This window comes from Phodopus roborovskii, unplaced genomic scaffold (assembly GCF_943737965.1).
Source record: "Phodopus roborovskii unplaced genomic scaffold, PHOROB, whole genome shotgun sequence".
Classification (NCBI taxonomy): Eukaryota; Metazoa; Chordata; class Mammalia; order Rodentia; family Cricetidae; genus Phodopus; species Phodopus roborovskii.
In genome coordinates, this window is record NW_026125577.1 from 1,975,302 (window position 1) to 1,988,594 (window position 13,293).

General features: G+C 40.9%; 1 protein-coding gene across 2 annotated transcripts in view; it reads left to right on the forward strand.

Moving 5' to 3' along the window:
- Window positions 1–2,668: 2,668 nt before the first annotated feature.
- Window positions 2,669–13,293, forward strand: part of Strn (striatin) — an 84,210-nt gene continuing 73,585 nt past the window's right edge. The window contains exon 1 of one of the 2 annotated variants that reach the window (XM_051177896.1): window positions 2,669–3,036. In XM_051177896.1, coding sequence (XP_051033853.1) covers window positions 2,803–3,036 — 234 coding nt within the window. In that variant the 5' untranslated portion in view covers window positions 2,669–2,802. The remainder of the gene's footprint in view (window positions 3,037–13,293) is intronic. The other variant, XM_051177897.1, reaches the window with a different exon arrangement.

Here is a 13,293-nt window from a genome sequence, read left to right on the forward strand (position 1 = left end):
ATGAGAGGATTGAGGATGAAAACAACATTCGTGAGAAGTCTAAATTTGCCGGGCAGTGGTACATGCCCTTAATCCCAGCACTTGGGAGGCTGAGGCAGGGTGACCTCTATGAGTTCAAGGACAACATGGTTTACATAGTAAGTTCCAGCCTAGGAATACATAGAGAGACCTTGTCTCAAAACAAACAATATAACACACACACACACACACACACACACACACACACACACACTCAGAGTTTCAGAATCTAACTCATGTAGGAGAAAAATATGGGATTCATGGGCCTTATATTAAATCAAAAGAACCTTAAAACTTGTTTAAATTTTTTTTTGTTTATCAACAAAATGTCACCACTCACAGATCTTTTAAGTGAAAGTAAATTTCGTAATACCATCTTACTACCACTCCTAATATTTTGACTTACTCATTTCTATGATATAGACTATCAATACTATTTTTATCATATATATGTACTCAAAAGCAAAGAAATTATTGAATAATGAAGTTGAATATGAATTAAAATAATTTTCAGGACATATTCATAGTAGTCCAGGATAGCTATATTTTTAGTTTGTATTGTGTGTACATGTGTATTATACACATGTGTGAAATCTACAAGTGTTCCTTGACTACTCCCCACCTTTATTTATTTTAGTCTTTTTTTTTTAAGGCAGAACTCTCACTGAACGTAGTTCAGCATGTGGGCAATGAACACTGTGGATTCAGCAGCCTCTATTTCTACATTCCCTATCATCCCCCAGTACTGGGGTTATAGGTGGATGCCTACCTCAGGCTTTTGTGTGGGTGCTGTGGATCCAGACTCAGTTTCTCATGTTTACATGGCAAGCACTTTATTGGTAACATCTTTCCTATCTTACTAGCTATACATTTAACTATAGTTTATAATTAATATAAATCAATATAAAGCAAAGGTCTTGCCTGAATTACTTTAATCCCTCAGATGAAAAAAATTTGTTTTCTTGGTTTTCTGATATACAAATGAGAGGAGTCAATTTGTTTTTAATTAAATTAATTAATTTTGGTGTTTTCTGAGACATGAGGTAGCCCTGGTGTGACCTCTGCCTCAGGAGTTTACCACCATGTCCTGCTTAACCCTCTATTTTTTGTGTTTTTGTTTTTAAAGGTCACTGAGCTAGCAGGCAGCAATCCGGGTGCTAGTTTTGGCAGTAGTCAGTCACTCAAGGTCTAACCCAGGACAGTCAATGTTTCTGGAGCTGTGAGTGAGAGGATCCAACTGGATCTCCAAGGCCATTTAGAGCCAAAATAATTTATGACACAAGGAATTTGGCCAGGCCTTGATCAACTTTTTATGACAATAAAGAATGAATTCACAAAGCAGAAACATTCAGTAACTGAGAGAAGAGGGCTTGTCATTGCTATTTGCAACCAGAGCAGATACAATGTATTTCCTGTCCTTTTCACTAGTCTCCATGGGAAGACCAGGGAGCAGAGAGAGGACAGGGACAGGATGTCCTTCCCTTGCAAGTCATTCACCAGTTTATATCTTTACTTTTTTTCTCTTATTCTTCCCATGCCCATCAGAACAAAACAAGATTAAAGATTGCTTGTTAGGGTGACAAATAATTTCATTTTCATTTCTTAAATGTTCTTCCGGCAACTTCCCGTTAGTGTAGTGTGAATTTTTAGTGATAAGCAGGGAGCCCAGAGAGGGAAAGCATTGGAAAGTCACTTAGAAGGAAAGGATTTTGGTATGCTTTTGGTGTTAAAGGTCAATTGACCAAGAATCTGGGAAAGTGACAAATGAAAAGGGTATTCAGTGTAGTGGAGCGAAAAGGGACTTTGTTTCCTTCTATTGTAGCTGTTAGGGCTCTGTGACTCTACATGTATGTCAGTCTCCTTTTGATGACAAGCTGTGACATCTATCTTTATATTCCCGGAACGGAATTTAACTGAAAATAAAATACTCAGTTCCAACGAACTGAGTGAAAACTGCAGCAAAGACGGGGAAAATGAGTTTGAACAAGTAGTGCTTGTTACTGGAGATCTAAAACTTTCACAGAATTTACCGAAGGAAGGGACTTCAATGCCAGTATTTTAGATTAAGTGTTAAACTTAGAATTTGGAAGAAGCCCTCCAAAACTTCAAAATGTCGAATTTCAGACGAGAGACAGAGGATCAGAGTGCCTCCTAAGCGAAACCGATCTGTCAATAAGATTTAGCCCCTCGGGGAAAAGAGGGCAGGTGCCACCGTGACCCGTGGTCCGGGGCTTTGATGAACCCTCAGATGGGCGACGAGGGAGAGCACCGACCGGATGGCTTGCTTTGAGCCTTTTTTTTTTTTAACAAAACAATCAGGAAGCCCTAAACCATGTGCAGCTAGGACTGGTACTCGGCGTGATAACTTCCGCGTGTGAGTACGCAACAAGGAGCGCCGCCCGCGAACTTCCGCGTGAAGGCAGCCGCAGAGGCTCGCCCTAAGGGTATTGCCTCGCCTCACGGAGGGCGAGGAAAACCGCGCAGCCCGGAGGGGAGGGCGTGGTGAAGAAGGCGTGGCTTCAGTCCCACCTCGGAGAGACGCAGCCCCACAGGCAGCGGGCTTCGCCACACCCCAGGACTACATTTCCCGGCAAGCCCCGCGGGCCGCAGTTGACCCACTTCCCGGCCCGTCACGGGCTCGCCCGGCCCCCGCGCCCAGGCGACTGCTCCCTTCTGACTGGGGTGTGGGCGGGGAGCGGCGGAGGGAGGAGACAGAGCTGGCCTCAGCAGTTTGCCGCCGCTGCTGGGCGCCTAGGCAGGGCTCCCCGGCGTTCGTCGGCCGCCATGGACGAGCAGGCGGGTCCCGGCGTCTTCTTCAGCAACAACCATCCGAGTGCTGGCAGTGCTAAGGGACTCGGGCCTCTCGCGGAGGCTGCAGCGGCCGGAGACGGGGCGGCTGCGGCGGGGGCGGCCCGAGCTCAGTACAGCCTCCCCGGGATCTTGCACTTCCTGCAGCACGAATGGGCCCGCTTCGAGGTGGAGAGAGCCCAGTGGGAAGTGGAGCGGGCGGAGCTGCAGGTAATGACCCTCCCGGCCTAGCCATCTTCATCCCGCCTCTTCTCTCTTCCGCCCCGCCCCGGACCCTTCGCCCCCTCCCCCAGCCCGCTTGCGTCCCCTCCCCCTTGGCTCGTGCCCATCACTTCCAGAATCTCATCCAGTCACCTTTGGCTTTTGCTTGACCCCATTTCCTAGACCCTGTTTCCCACTCCCTCTCCTGCCGGAGCCTTTTCATCGGCTGTTTCCCACTCTCTTCTCCCGTGTTCATATCAACTGTTTGCTGTGCCACATTATGGGTTGTCCCTTTCGGTTTTCTGATTGGGTTGACAGTAGTTTTGAGAGACTCTGAGCATCATCCTGGATCTACGTGATGCACCCTAGGTCTAGAGACATTCCCCGCAAAAGGTTTTGACAGTTGGTTACTTTCTGAGAAGGCCACACAAGTTTTATCAGCGAGGCCCTGGCTTTCTTCTAAAAGCCGGCATAGGGCTGGAGTGTTACTAACAGGATTAGCTCCAGTTTTATGTCTAAAATGTTTCTTACTCCTTTTCTGCCCTTCCCGCATTTCGTTTAGATTTGTAGGGTTTCAGGGAAGGGACGAACTGATGGGAGCCAGATGAGTCCGAGATGGTACCCATCCTCAGGGTCTAAAACTTCCTAAGAGTTTATTTTATGTTTAGTGTTCTGCAAGATTGACATGCACTTTAGAAGGAACTAAAGGGGCTTTAGTGTTATGTTGCCTCCTTGCATAATCTGCACGATAAAGCATGTCTGGCAGAGGGAGCTGTTGTGGGTGGGAGAAGAATGAAAGGCTGGTGCTTCGCTGGCCATTCTGAACTGATAAATAGGTTTTCAGTGGCTGTTTATAAAACTTCTAACACTAATTTCCAAAGGAACTCAAAGAGCTGTGAGTGGTTGTGCCTCTGTTTTATGTGCTAATCGTGAGTGCTTATGAAATTTGAGTACAGTTTTAGTTTGTGAAGCACTTGAAGTGTGTTACTTTTGGTCCTTTTCTTTGGCACAAAAAAACCCAGAAAGAGAAAATCTGAAGAGACTCCTTTCCAGACACACACTGCTTTGGTGAGGTGCAGCTGGAAGGAGCAAACAGGCAAGGTTATGGTAAATAGGTCTCTATTAAAGGCTGTGCCAGCTTTGTGACCTTGAGGAAATACTGTGACCTCTCTGGGCTTCTGTTTCAGCATTTTCTTACCCAGCACATGCTACATGTCTCATCAAATGCCCTCATGGAGCTTCTGTTTTCATCAGAAGGCAAACAGTCATCGAATCTAGCTGCATGATATGGCCTATAGTACCTCTGTGAGGAAAAGTAGGATTGCAGGAATAGAGTGTGGTAGGGACAGCTATTTTAGATAGTATGGCTTCTGGGAGGTAGGTCTGGGCAATTGGGTGAAGTGAGGGAGTGCTATATGGTTTCTGCAGTTTCTGCAGTTACATGTTTGTGTCCTTTGGTGACTTTTTCACACCTGCTGTTAAGTTAGTTTAGTATCTAGTCCCTTTGCTATTTGTAAGCTTTCTGGAGATGACCAATCTTGTACCCAACCAAATGACAGAGAAGAAAGAGTACACAGAGGAGTCTAATGCTTAGACATTTACCTTTACTGGTGATGCATTCTGTAAATGAGCTTATGGAGTTCAGGTTCAAGGCACTATTGAAGGCAGGTCTAACTAATGCAAGGTTGCTGGAGATGATTCTTCCTTGAAATCTGCTTAGATTTTAGGGTATTTCCTAGTTTAAAGAATGTGAAACAAATAGCACGAACTTTATTAAAAACAATCAATAAGCTGGGCATTGGTGGCGCACGCCTTTAGTCCCAGCACTTGGGAGGCAGAGGCAGGCAGATCTCTGTGATTTTGAGGCCAGCCTGGTCTACTGAGCGAGCTCCAGGACAGCCTCCAAAGCTACAGAGAGAAACCCTGTCCCGGAAAAAAACAAAACAAAAAGTCAATTAAACTATGTTTACTTTTCAATGTGCAGGAGCTTGGGGATTTCCAAACCATCTTACCTTTGTTCATTCTGTTCTCTGATGCTTAAATTTTACAATTCTTCTCTAAATTTGATCAATCTTTAATTTTGGCACACAAATCCAAAACATTAACTTCAGGTAACTTTTCTGTTGTTGCTTATTTTAAGAATACTACTTTTTTTTTATAGTATCTTTTGATTTGTGCTCCAATTAAATGAAATGTTCCAGAGAAAGTTAAAAAAAAAAATATCAGAGAATAAATGGGGCAGTGGTGATGCATGCCTTTAATCCAGCACTCAAGAGACAGAGGCAAATAGATATGAGTTCGAGGCAAATAGATAGGAGGTCTACAGAACAAGTCCCAGATAGCCAGAGCTACAAAGAAACCCTGTCTCAAAAACAAACAAACAATAACTAAATAAATAAATAAAAGTAAAAAAAAAAAGTAGAATTTCTAAGCAATAATATTATTATTATTGGAGGGTTTGCAATAATGCATGGTCTTTGTGCCATATATTAACAGAATTGAAAATTTGAAAAGAATATATACTTTAGATCAACATTTGATTCCCCCTCTATATACTATTGTGCTTTTCCTAGAAAAAACATTATGAAGTAAAAGAATTAAATGAATTATGATGACACATGCGTCTGTCTGTGTCTTTTTATTTTTAAATCTCTTCTGAAGTCATTGACAGCAAAGTCAATAGAAGTGCCTTTAAGATTCAGGCTCATTTGTCCCTTCAGGAACCTGTCAGTCCTGCTCTTTCAAGTTGCCAGGGCTGAGTTGTGAAAGTCAATCCAAGTTCTCACCTGTCTGGCAGCCTTTGTCACTTCCTTGCTCCTTTAGATGTTGGGAGTGAGAAAGTAGTTACATCAAAAAAATTGTTTTAGTCCTTATTTCCTTCTTACCCACGATAGTTAATAGATCTTTCCCCCACACCCATGAGAATTGGTGATTCATGAGGGAATAAAGAATATCAAGGTAATACTGAGTTCAAGAAAGGAACTGAAAGAATATTAATACTTGAGAGTATTTTCTGTGTATGAGACACTGTGCTGGAGACCTCAAAGAAGCACACATCCTAATTAGTGTGACAGTGCACACACAGAAGGTAGGAGACTAGATTGTCGTTTGAGAGGGAACGGCCTGAGAAGATTCAGCAGCAAATGTGGAACATGTATTGAGAATCTGAGGTTTAGTATTTATGAAATTATCTTACAGGAAAGCAAGCATGTAAAAAGTAATCCTAGACTTCGATGATGTCTGTGTGGGAATGAAGGAGGCTCTGGTCTCTACTTGGGAGTGTTAGAATTGCTTAGAATAAGTAGTAGAGGACATGTGGTATAGAGGTTCTGTGCTGGAGTGTTTATGAATCTGGGTTTTGGCACCAATGATTTGTATTTCATTTAGCAAATATTTGTCAAGTATGCACTTCATGCCAGGTCCTGTTCTAGGCATGGAGAAGACACAAGATCTTATCTCAATAAATTTAAGTTAAGGGGTTAGGTAGAACAGTAACGAATACCTTACATTGGGAAGTAATACATGCTGTGGTAAAGGAAAGAGATAGGAAATGAGGCTTCATGGACAGAGTCAAAAGAGGACTGAGGTTACAGCTCAGTGCTAGAGTATTTGCCCAGGACAGACACATAGGGCTCTGGCAACCATTGGGTTTTACCGGTGTAGGTTGGGTAGCCTTTGGAACGGTTTCCAAAAAGGGGCATCTTTAAAAGGGAACCTTGGCAGGAATTCAGAATTGGCTCGGGGAGGTAGGTTGAGGGAGCTGTGAGAGTATTTTAGGAGACTTAATTAATTGAGGCCTAAGTTGAGAATGGGTGGTAGTGGTGAGTTTCTTTGCATATACATTTTGTTGCTGAATCATCAAGGTGTAGTAACGTCTGACAAGAATGCTGACAATTAACCAGGTGTGCTGAGGGACAGAAAGTAAGTTTTGAGGAAAAGGGCACTGAAAACAATCCAGACACATTGCTACTGAAAACCTTAGAAAGATAGCTGACATTTACCGAGCATTTAATTGAAAAATGTATAAACTTTAAAATGATCCTTTTTTGGTAATTATTTCCCATATCATGAAATGTAACAATGACTATTTCGTGCCTATAATACATATTTGCCAAAAATCTGACCTCTCAGAGCCTTAATTTCCTCCTGTGTAAGGTGAGAATAATAAATTACCTTGTGAGAATTAAATGAGGTTATTCTAAAGTACCTAGTATATGCTTGGTGTGTAAGTCAAGTAGGTGCTGAATGAACAGTAACAAATACATATTACTTTTACTCCCATTTATTGCCTCTGAGAAAAGGATAATCTTTTTTTTATTTAATTTTATATAACAAAGTCCAATTAAATGAAAACAAACATTTATACACAATATTTGGGAATTTGGGCGTCGTTCTTTCCAAACTACTTCCTGCTGGTAAGGGGCGCTGTCTTGGGGGATTCGAAGAAGACTCAGATATCCTGGCTGTAGTCTGTAGGGCTGTTTTGTCCAGCTGTTTTGAATGTAGGATTAGCTTGTGCTCTGTTTCAGGCGGTCTGGCGTGATCAAACCTCATTAGTCTGGAAGGAATCTACATCTTTTCATTTTCTGTGGAAATAAAAATAGAAATCCTTTTCCCCAGTAACTTGTCCTTCAACTTAAATTTTGGAGTCAAAGCATTTTTTTAATTTAATTTATTGTTTTACGTCTATCCCAGTTCCCTCTCCCTCCCTCCCCCCAACCCTCCCTCCCTCCTTCCTTCCCTTTTACCCTCTCTGCCCTCTCACATGCACTCTAAACACCCTCCCCTCCCATCCCCCCACCCCAATTCCATATGTAGGGGAATGCCATCCAGTTGGGGTCATGTAGATCTGACAGGTCCTGTGAAGTAGGGACTAGGGCTTCTCTCCTGTCTCTAGATTAAGGCAGTTATCCCTCCATGGGGGATATGTTCGCAAAGTCCTTTTGTGCATCAGGGATACATCCTGGCTCCACTGTCTGAGGTCCCTTAGACTGTTCAGTCCTTCTGGCTGAGACCCATATTCAGGGGGGCCTGAGTCAGTCCCATGCTGGCTTCCCAGCTATCAGTCTGGGGGCCCGTTAGCTCCTCCTTGTTCAGGTAAGCTGTCTCTATGTGCTTCTGCCGTGTGGTCTTGTCCTCTCCATCTGCTTCTGGGTTCTAGCTTGACTCAGTGTTTATGTATGGGTGTTTGCTCCTATTTTCAACAGGCATTAGTTGAGGGCTCCATGGAGAAGTTAGTTGTTGATCTCACTCTCCGGGAAGGGCATTTATGATAGCTTTTCCATGGAAGCTGAGATTGTTAGTTGGGAGCAGTCTTGTAGTTCTCTAGACCTTTCTTTGTGTTCAATTTTATCTTCAAACCAATATTGGCTCCCTCTTTTATGTTCTCTCTCTCTCTCTCTTTCCTATCTTCTATTCCTAACCAGGCTCAATCTTCCTGGTCGCACAGGTTTTCCTTTCCTCCCCCTCATTTTCTCCTACTTCTCTCTCCATTCGCTGTCTTCCCCCACTTCACCTGAGCTCTGGGGGACTTGTCCCTTCCCAGTTCTGTGAGAGACTTTGTATGAATCTCTTAGAATACAACTTGTATCCTAGTTCGTCTGGTGATGTGAATTATAGGCTGGTGATCATTTGATCTAGGTCTAAAATCCATATATGAGTGAGTACATACTGTGTTCCTCTTTTTGTGACTGGGTTATCTCATTCAGGATGCTTTCTTCAAGTGCCATCCACTTGCCGGCGAATTTCAAGATACCATTATTTTTGAAAAGGAAAATCTTTAGTCATGAACTTGCCTTGAACAAGGTTCCCTTTTAAAGATATGTGATGGTGCCTTTGGAGACCATTAATTTTAACGTTATCAGTCTGGTGCACTAAAGCCATCTAACAGAAATGGTAGTCTTTAGTGTCTGCTCAAAGTATTGGTTATATACTACAAATGTACTTGCTTTTCTCAACAACCCATCCTGTGACTACATCTAGTGCACACCGTCACTTACCTTTGCATTACATCTTGAGTAACAAATTGTGTACATTTCCTGACTATCTTATAATACTAACCATCTGTTTTATCTTTCTCTTTAAGCTACTTTTAAATTTGGAACAAATGAACCCTTGCTATATCATTTTGTGAATAGGTTTTAAAATTGTGTTTATATCCTTGATAATTTTGTAGTCTTTTATTATACTTTGGAAGGATTATAGGGATTTTACTCTTTTAAAGCTTATTCCTTTATTTGTCAGTTCAGTTCAACCTTAATGGCAATCGTGGGATAATCTGAGGAACCTGTTCCCTGGGCTTAACGAATTAAATCAGAATGGTAGAAATTAGGCTCTAGTATTAGCATTTTCTTGAGTTCCTATGTGATCATTTTTTTTCCCCCCAAGATAGGGTTTCTCTGTATTGCTTTGGAGCCTGTCCTGGAACTAGCTCTGTAGACCAGGCTGGCCTTGAACTCACAGATCCATCTGCCTCTGCCTCCCAAGTGCTGGGACTAAAGGAGTGTGCCACCAACGCCCAGCTCCTATGTGGTTCTAATATGCAACAAAGATTGGCAATAAATGCTTAATTTTTTTTCTATCCTATCCTCTCTGTCTCTCTGTCTTTCTGTCTCTCTGTTCTTTCTTTCTCTTTCTGTCTCTGTCTCTCCCTCCCCCACCTCTCTCTCACACATGGTGTGTATAAAGAAGTTTGTCAGTTTTCAACATGTGTTGGCATTCAGTATATGGAAGGCTTTTTATAGAATATGAGATATAATTTCAGTTAATTTCCATTGTTCTTTCTGATGATAGCTAGCATTTTATTTTTAGGCAGTAGCCTATTATCATTTGAATCACCTCCTACTGACTGAAATATATAATGACAGAGTAATCTTTGAGGTGGAATGAACTTTGGAAGTAACTCCAAACTTTTTAAGTAACAAGAGAGGTTAAATGACCAAGAATGAAGTAGGTTTTTTATAAGTCCTGTCACTTTTGTCTCTAGATATTTGGCAACCTTTTTCTTTTTTTGAAGTCTTTTCAGATTCTTTTCCTCCTCTGCCACCTCTCCCTTGCTCCTCTTTTGTCCTCTTCTTTCGATTCAACCCAGAGCTTGGCACAGGCTAAGCACACCCTCTGCCACTGAGCTAAACTCCTTTTATCACTAACCTTCTGAAGTTATCAGTCATAGTCATACTTGCTGTTTTTATTTTTATCTAAAAAATGATTTCAATGTGTTTTGCTGCTTTCTGGCTAGATACATCTACATTTTTTTTCTTTGTCATTAGTATTTTGTATTTCATTGATTTTTTTTTTTTTCAGAGTATAGATTTCTGTTTGTTTAGAATTTTGTTATGCTCCTTAAATTGAATTATCTTATAGAATATCTGGCTATAATTTTTTTGGATAGGCCCTCTGGTACATTTTTTTCCCCTGTTGGGTTTCCGAGTACACATGCATGTATCTTAATCTTAGGCCTTCCCTCTCCTCTTTCTCCTCTATATTTCCATCTTTTATCTCCACCCTTTATTCTGGCTAATGTATTCTGATTTACCTTTCAGTCCATCATTTCCCTCTTCAGTTCATTTCAGTCTGTTATGGCTATGCAGTGAGTTTTAGCTTGGTTATTGTTGACATTCATTTTGGTTATTTTTGTAATTTTGCTTTTTTGGCATTGCCATATTCTTTGCAGATATTTCCAGGATGATCTTTGTAGCCCCCAGTGTGTGTTATTTTTAGTCGGTGTCTCTGCAGGTCTTAGATTTGAGGTAGATTGTTCCTCTTGCTCCTTGCTCACAATGACTTTGCTCCTTTGTGGCTTTGGCTTATCTGTGTGTGCTACACACTGTCCTTAGAAAAGTATAAGATTAATCTGAATTTCCAAAGATTTTGCATTTGTTTTTGGTAGATTACTAGTAAGTGGAGGCATCATTAGTCTAGTACTACTTTAAACAAAAGTTATTGTTTGAGGCATTTGGACCATTTATCTTATGAGAAATGGGTTATAAATGTATTTGAGAAAAAGACAATTTGGTGCCTTCCCCTGGTGATTATAAACCCTCTAGTGTCTTTCACAAATGTGAAATATGTTACCTGTCAACTGTCTACTCTGGATGGTCTGGGCTGTTGGTTTTTTGCCCTTTGGTTTCTGCCATCATTCAAACTGATGTACGTGCTGCTGTGTTCTTGTTGGTCTGTATACAAAAGCTTTTATTCCTGACCTTATGGATTTTCATATTCTCTGTAATTTTGGCCAGATAATTTTTTGCTATTTTGTTAATTTTATGTTGCCTTAAAGAAAATTGTAATGGTATTATGTCTAGAATTTTTAGCTTTTTTCAGTAGAAAAAGTTGCTGATACGTAGTCCTCCATACATATCTTGGGAAAAATAGTACTCACAGTACTCCCTTATATCAAGAGACATGCCCGAACTTTTTCTAAACTTTTTTTTTTTGTTGTTGTTGTTTAGTTTGTGGGTTTTTTTTTTTTTTTTTTTTTTTTTTTTGATACAAGCTCTTGCTCTGTAGCCAGGCTGGCCTGGCCTCAAACTCTTGCCTCCATTTGCCATGTACTGGGTTTATGCACCATCACCTCTAAATTCCAATTTCTCTATTCTTTGAATTCTAGTAGTAGGCAGAGACCCACAGTTTCCCTCTAAAATATTTGTGCTTTAGGCAGAACTTAATACAAAACTCTTCACTTTGTGGTCTTTGAGAACTATCAGAGAGACCAAATAATCTGGACAGATTACCCCTTTGCTTTTTGACTTATGAATCCTGCTAATGGTGTTCATGTTTCTATTTGGGCCTTTAACAAAACAAAACTTGCCCTTGGGATCCTTGGAGATTTTTACCTGGGTTGCCTCTCCCAGTGGTGACACAGTCTTTGATTATCATAATCAGGTTGTGCTGAATGTGGGCCTTAGAGCCAGACAGCTCTGTCAGTTATGGTTTTTAGTTTTTGTAGGCTTCTCTTTTATTTATAAAACATTGGCAATAATATGCAAACCAAGCTGGGTAGATATGGGTTTGGGAAATAGGAACTATGGGCCAGTGAGGTAGCTTACCTGTAGAGGTGTTTGCTTCTAAGTCTGCCAACCCGAGGTGGATCTCTGGAACCAAGTGGTGTAAGGAGAGCCAACTTCTGAGAATTGTCTTTTAACTTCCACTAATACACAGTGGAGCATGCTTTCGTGAGTTTGCCTGGGTGTGTGCACACTATAATAAGTGTGATAAAAATGAAGTGTATAATATTGTAGGTGTATATATACTGATAGTCTAACAAGTGGTTAGCTCTATTTGATGTCTCTGGACAGAACACATTAACTTATATCATCTATTTGACAAGTTTTAGAAGCTAAGTGATTCGTTGTTATAGTAACTGCTCTACTCTCTTTGTACTGTATGTAGTGGTTTGAGAGCTATGAGGTGTTGGTGTTAATGGACAGGCCAGAGAGAGCAGTAATGGATAGCACTAAGCCTTTGTGCATTGGACATAGAGGAAAAGAATAGCTGAGGAAGATGGACAAGGGAAAGAGAAATCTGGAACCTTGGCAGACAGGAGGAAAACTGCACATGGCCTTTTTGTTTTTGTTTTTTTACTCTTAAAGGATGCTGGTATAATAATCTAATAATCTGGATATTTTATTGAATTCTAGAGCTGCTCTCTCAGCCCTGTGTTTCTACTTATTTTCTGTACCATTCTTTATACTAAGAATATATTGTTATTGCAGGAAATTTAGCCTATAAGTAGACTCAGTTGTCTTAGACTTAGTTTTAGTTCAGTCTTAGTCCCTAGCTCAGGGTCCATTTGCTATACCAAAGCCTCCATTTTATTGTTTCCTCTGTAATTTTGGCCAGATAACTTTTTGCTAGTTTGTCAATTTTATGTTGCCTTAAATAAAATTGTAATAGTATTATGTCCAGAATTTTTAGCTGTTTTCAGTAGAAAAAGTTGCTGATCTTAGTATCAAAATCTAATAAGAATGGCTATTACAAGTTGGACAATTTAATGTTATACTAAATAAATGATATAGTTAGGGACTCAAGATAAGACTTTAACCATTTGTGTTCCTCAGAAGTATCTAAGAATATTATCTGCAAGTTGTTCCCCCCACCTTCCCACTGTGTCTCAGGCTGACCTTGACAACTGTAGTGGAGGGCGACCCTTAACTTCTGACCTTCCTTGCTGCCTCCCTTGCTGGGATTGTATGCTGCTGTAACTGGTTAGATGCAGCTTTGAAGACAAAACAAACAGTTTCATTTTTTGTGTAGGGAACACTTAAG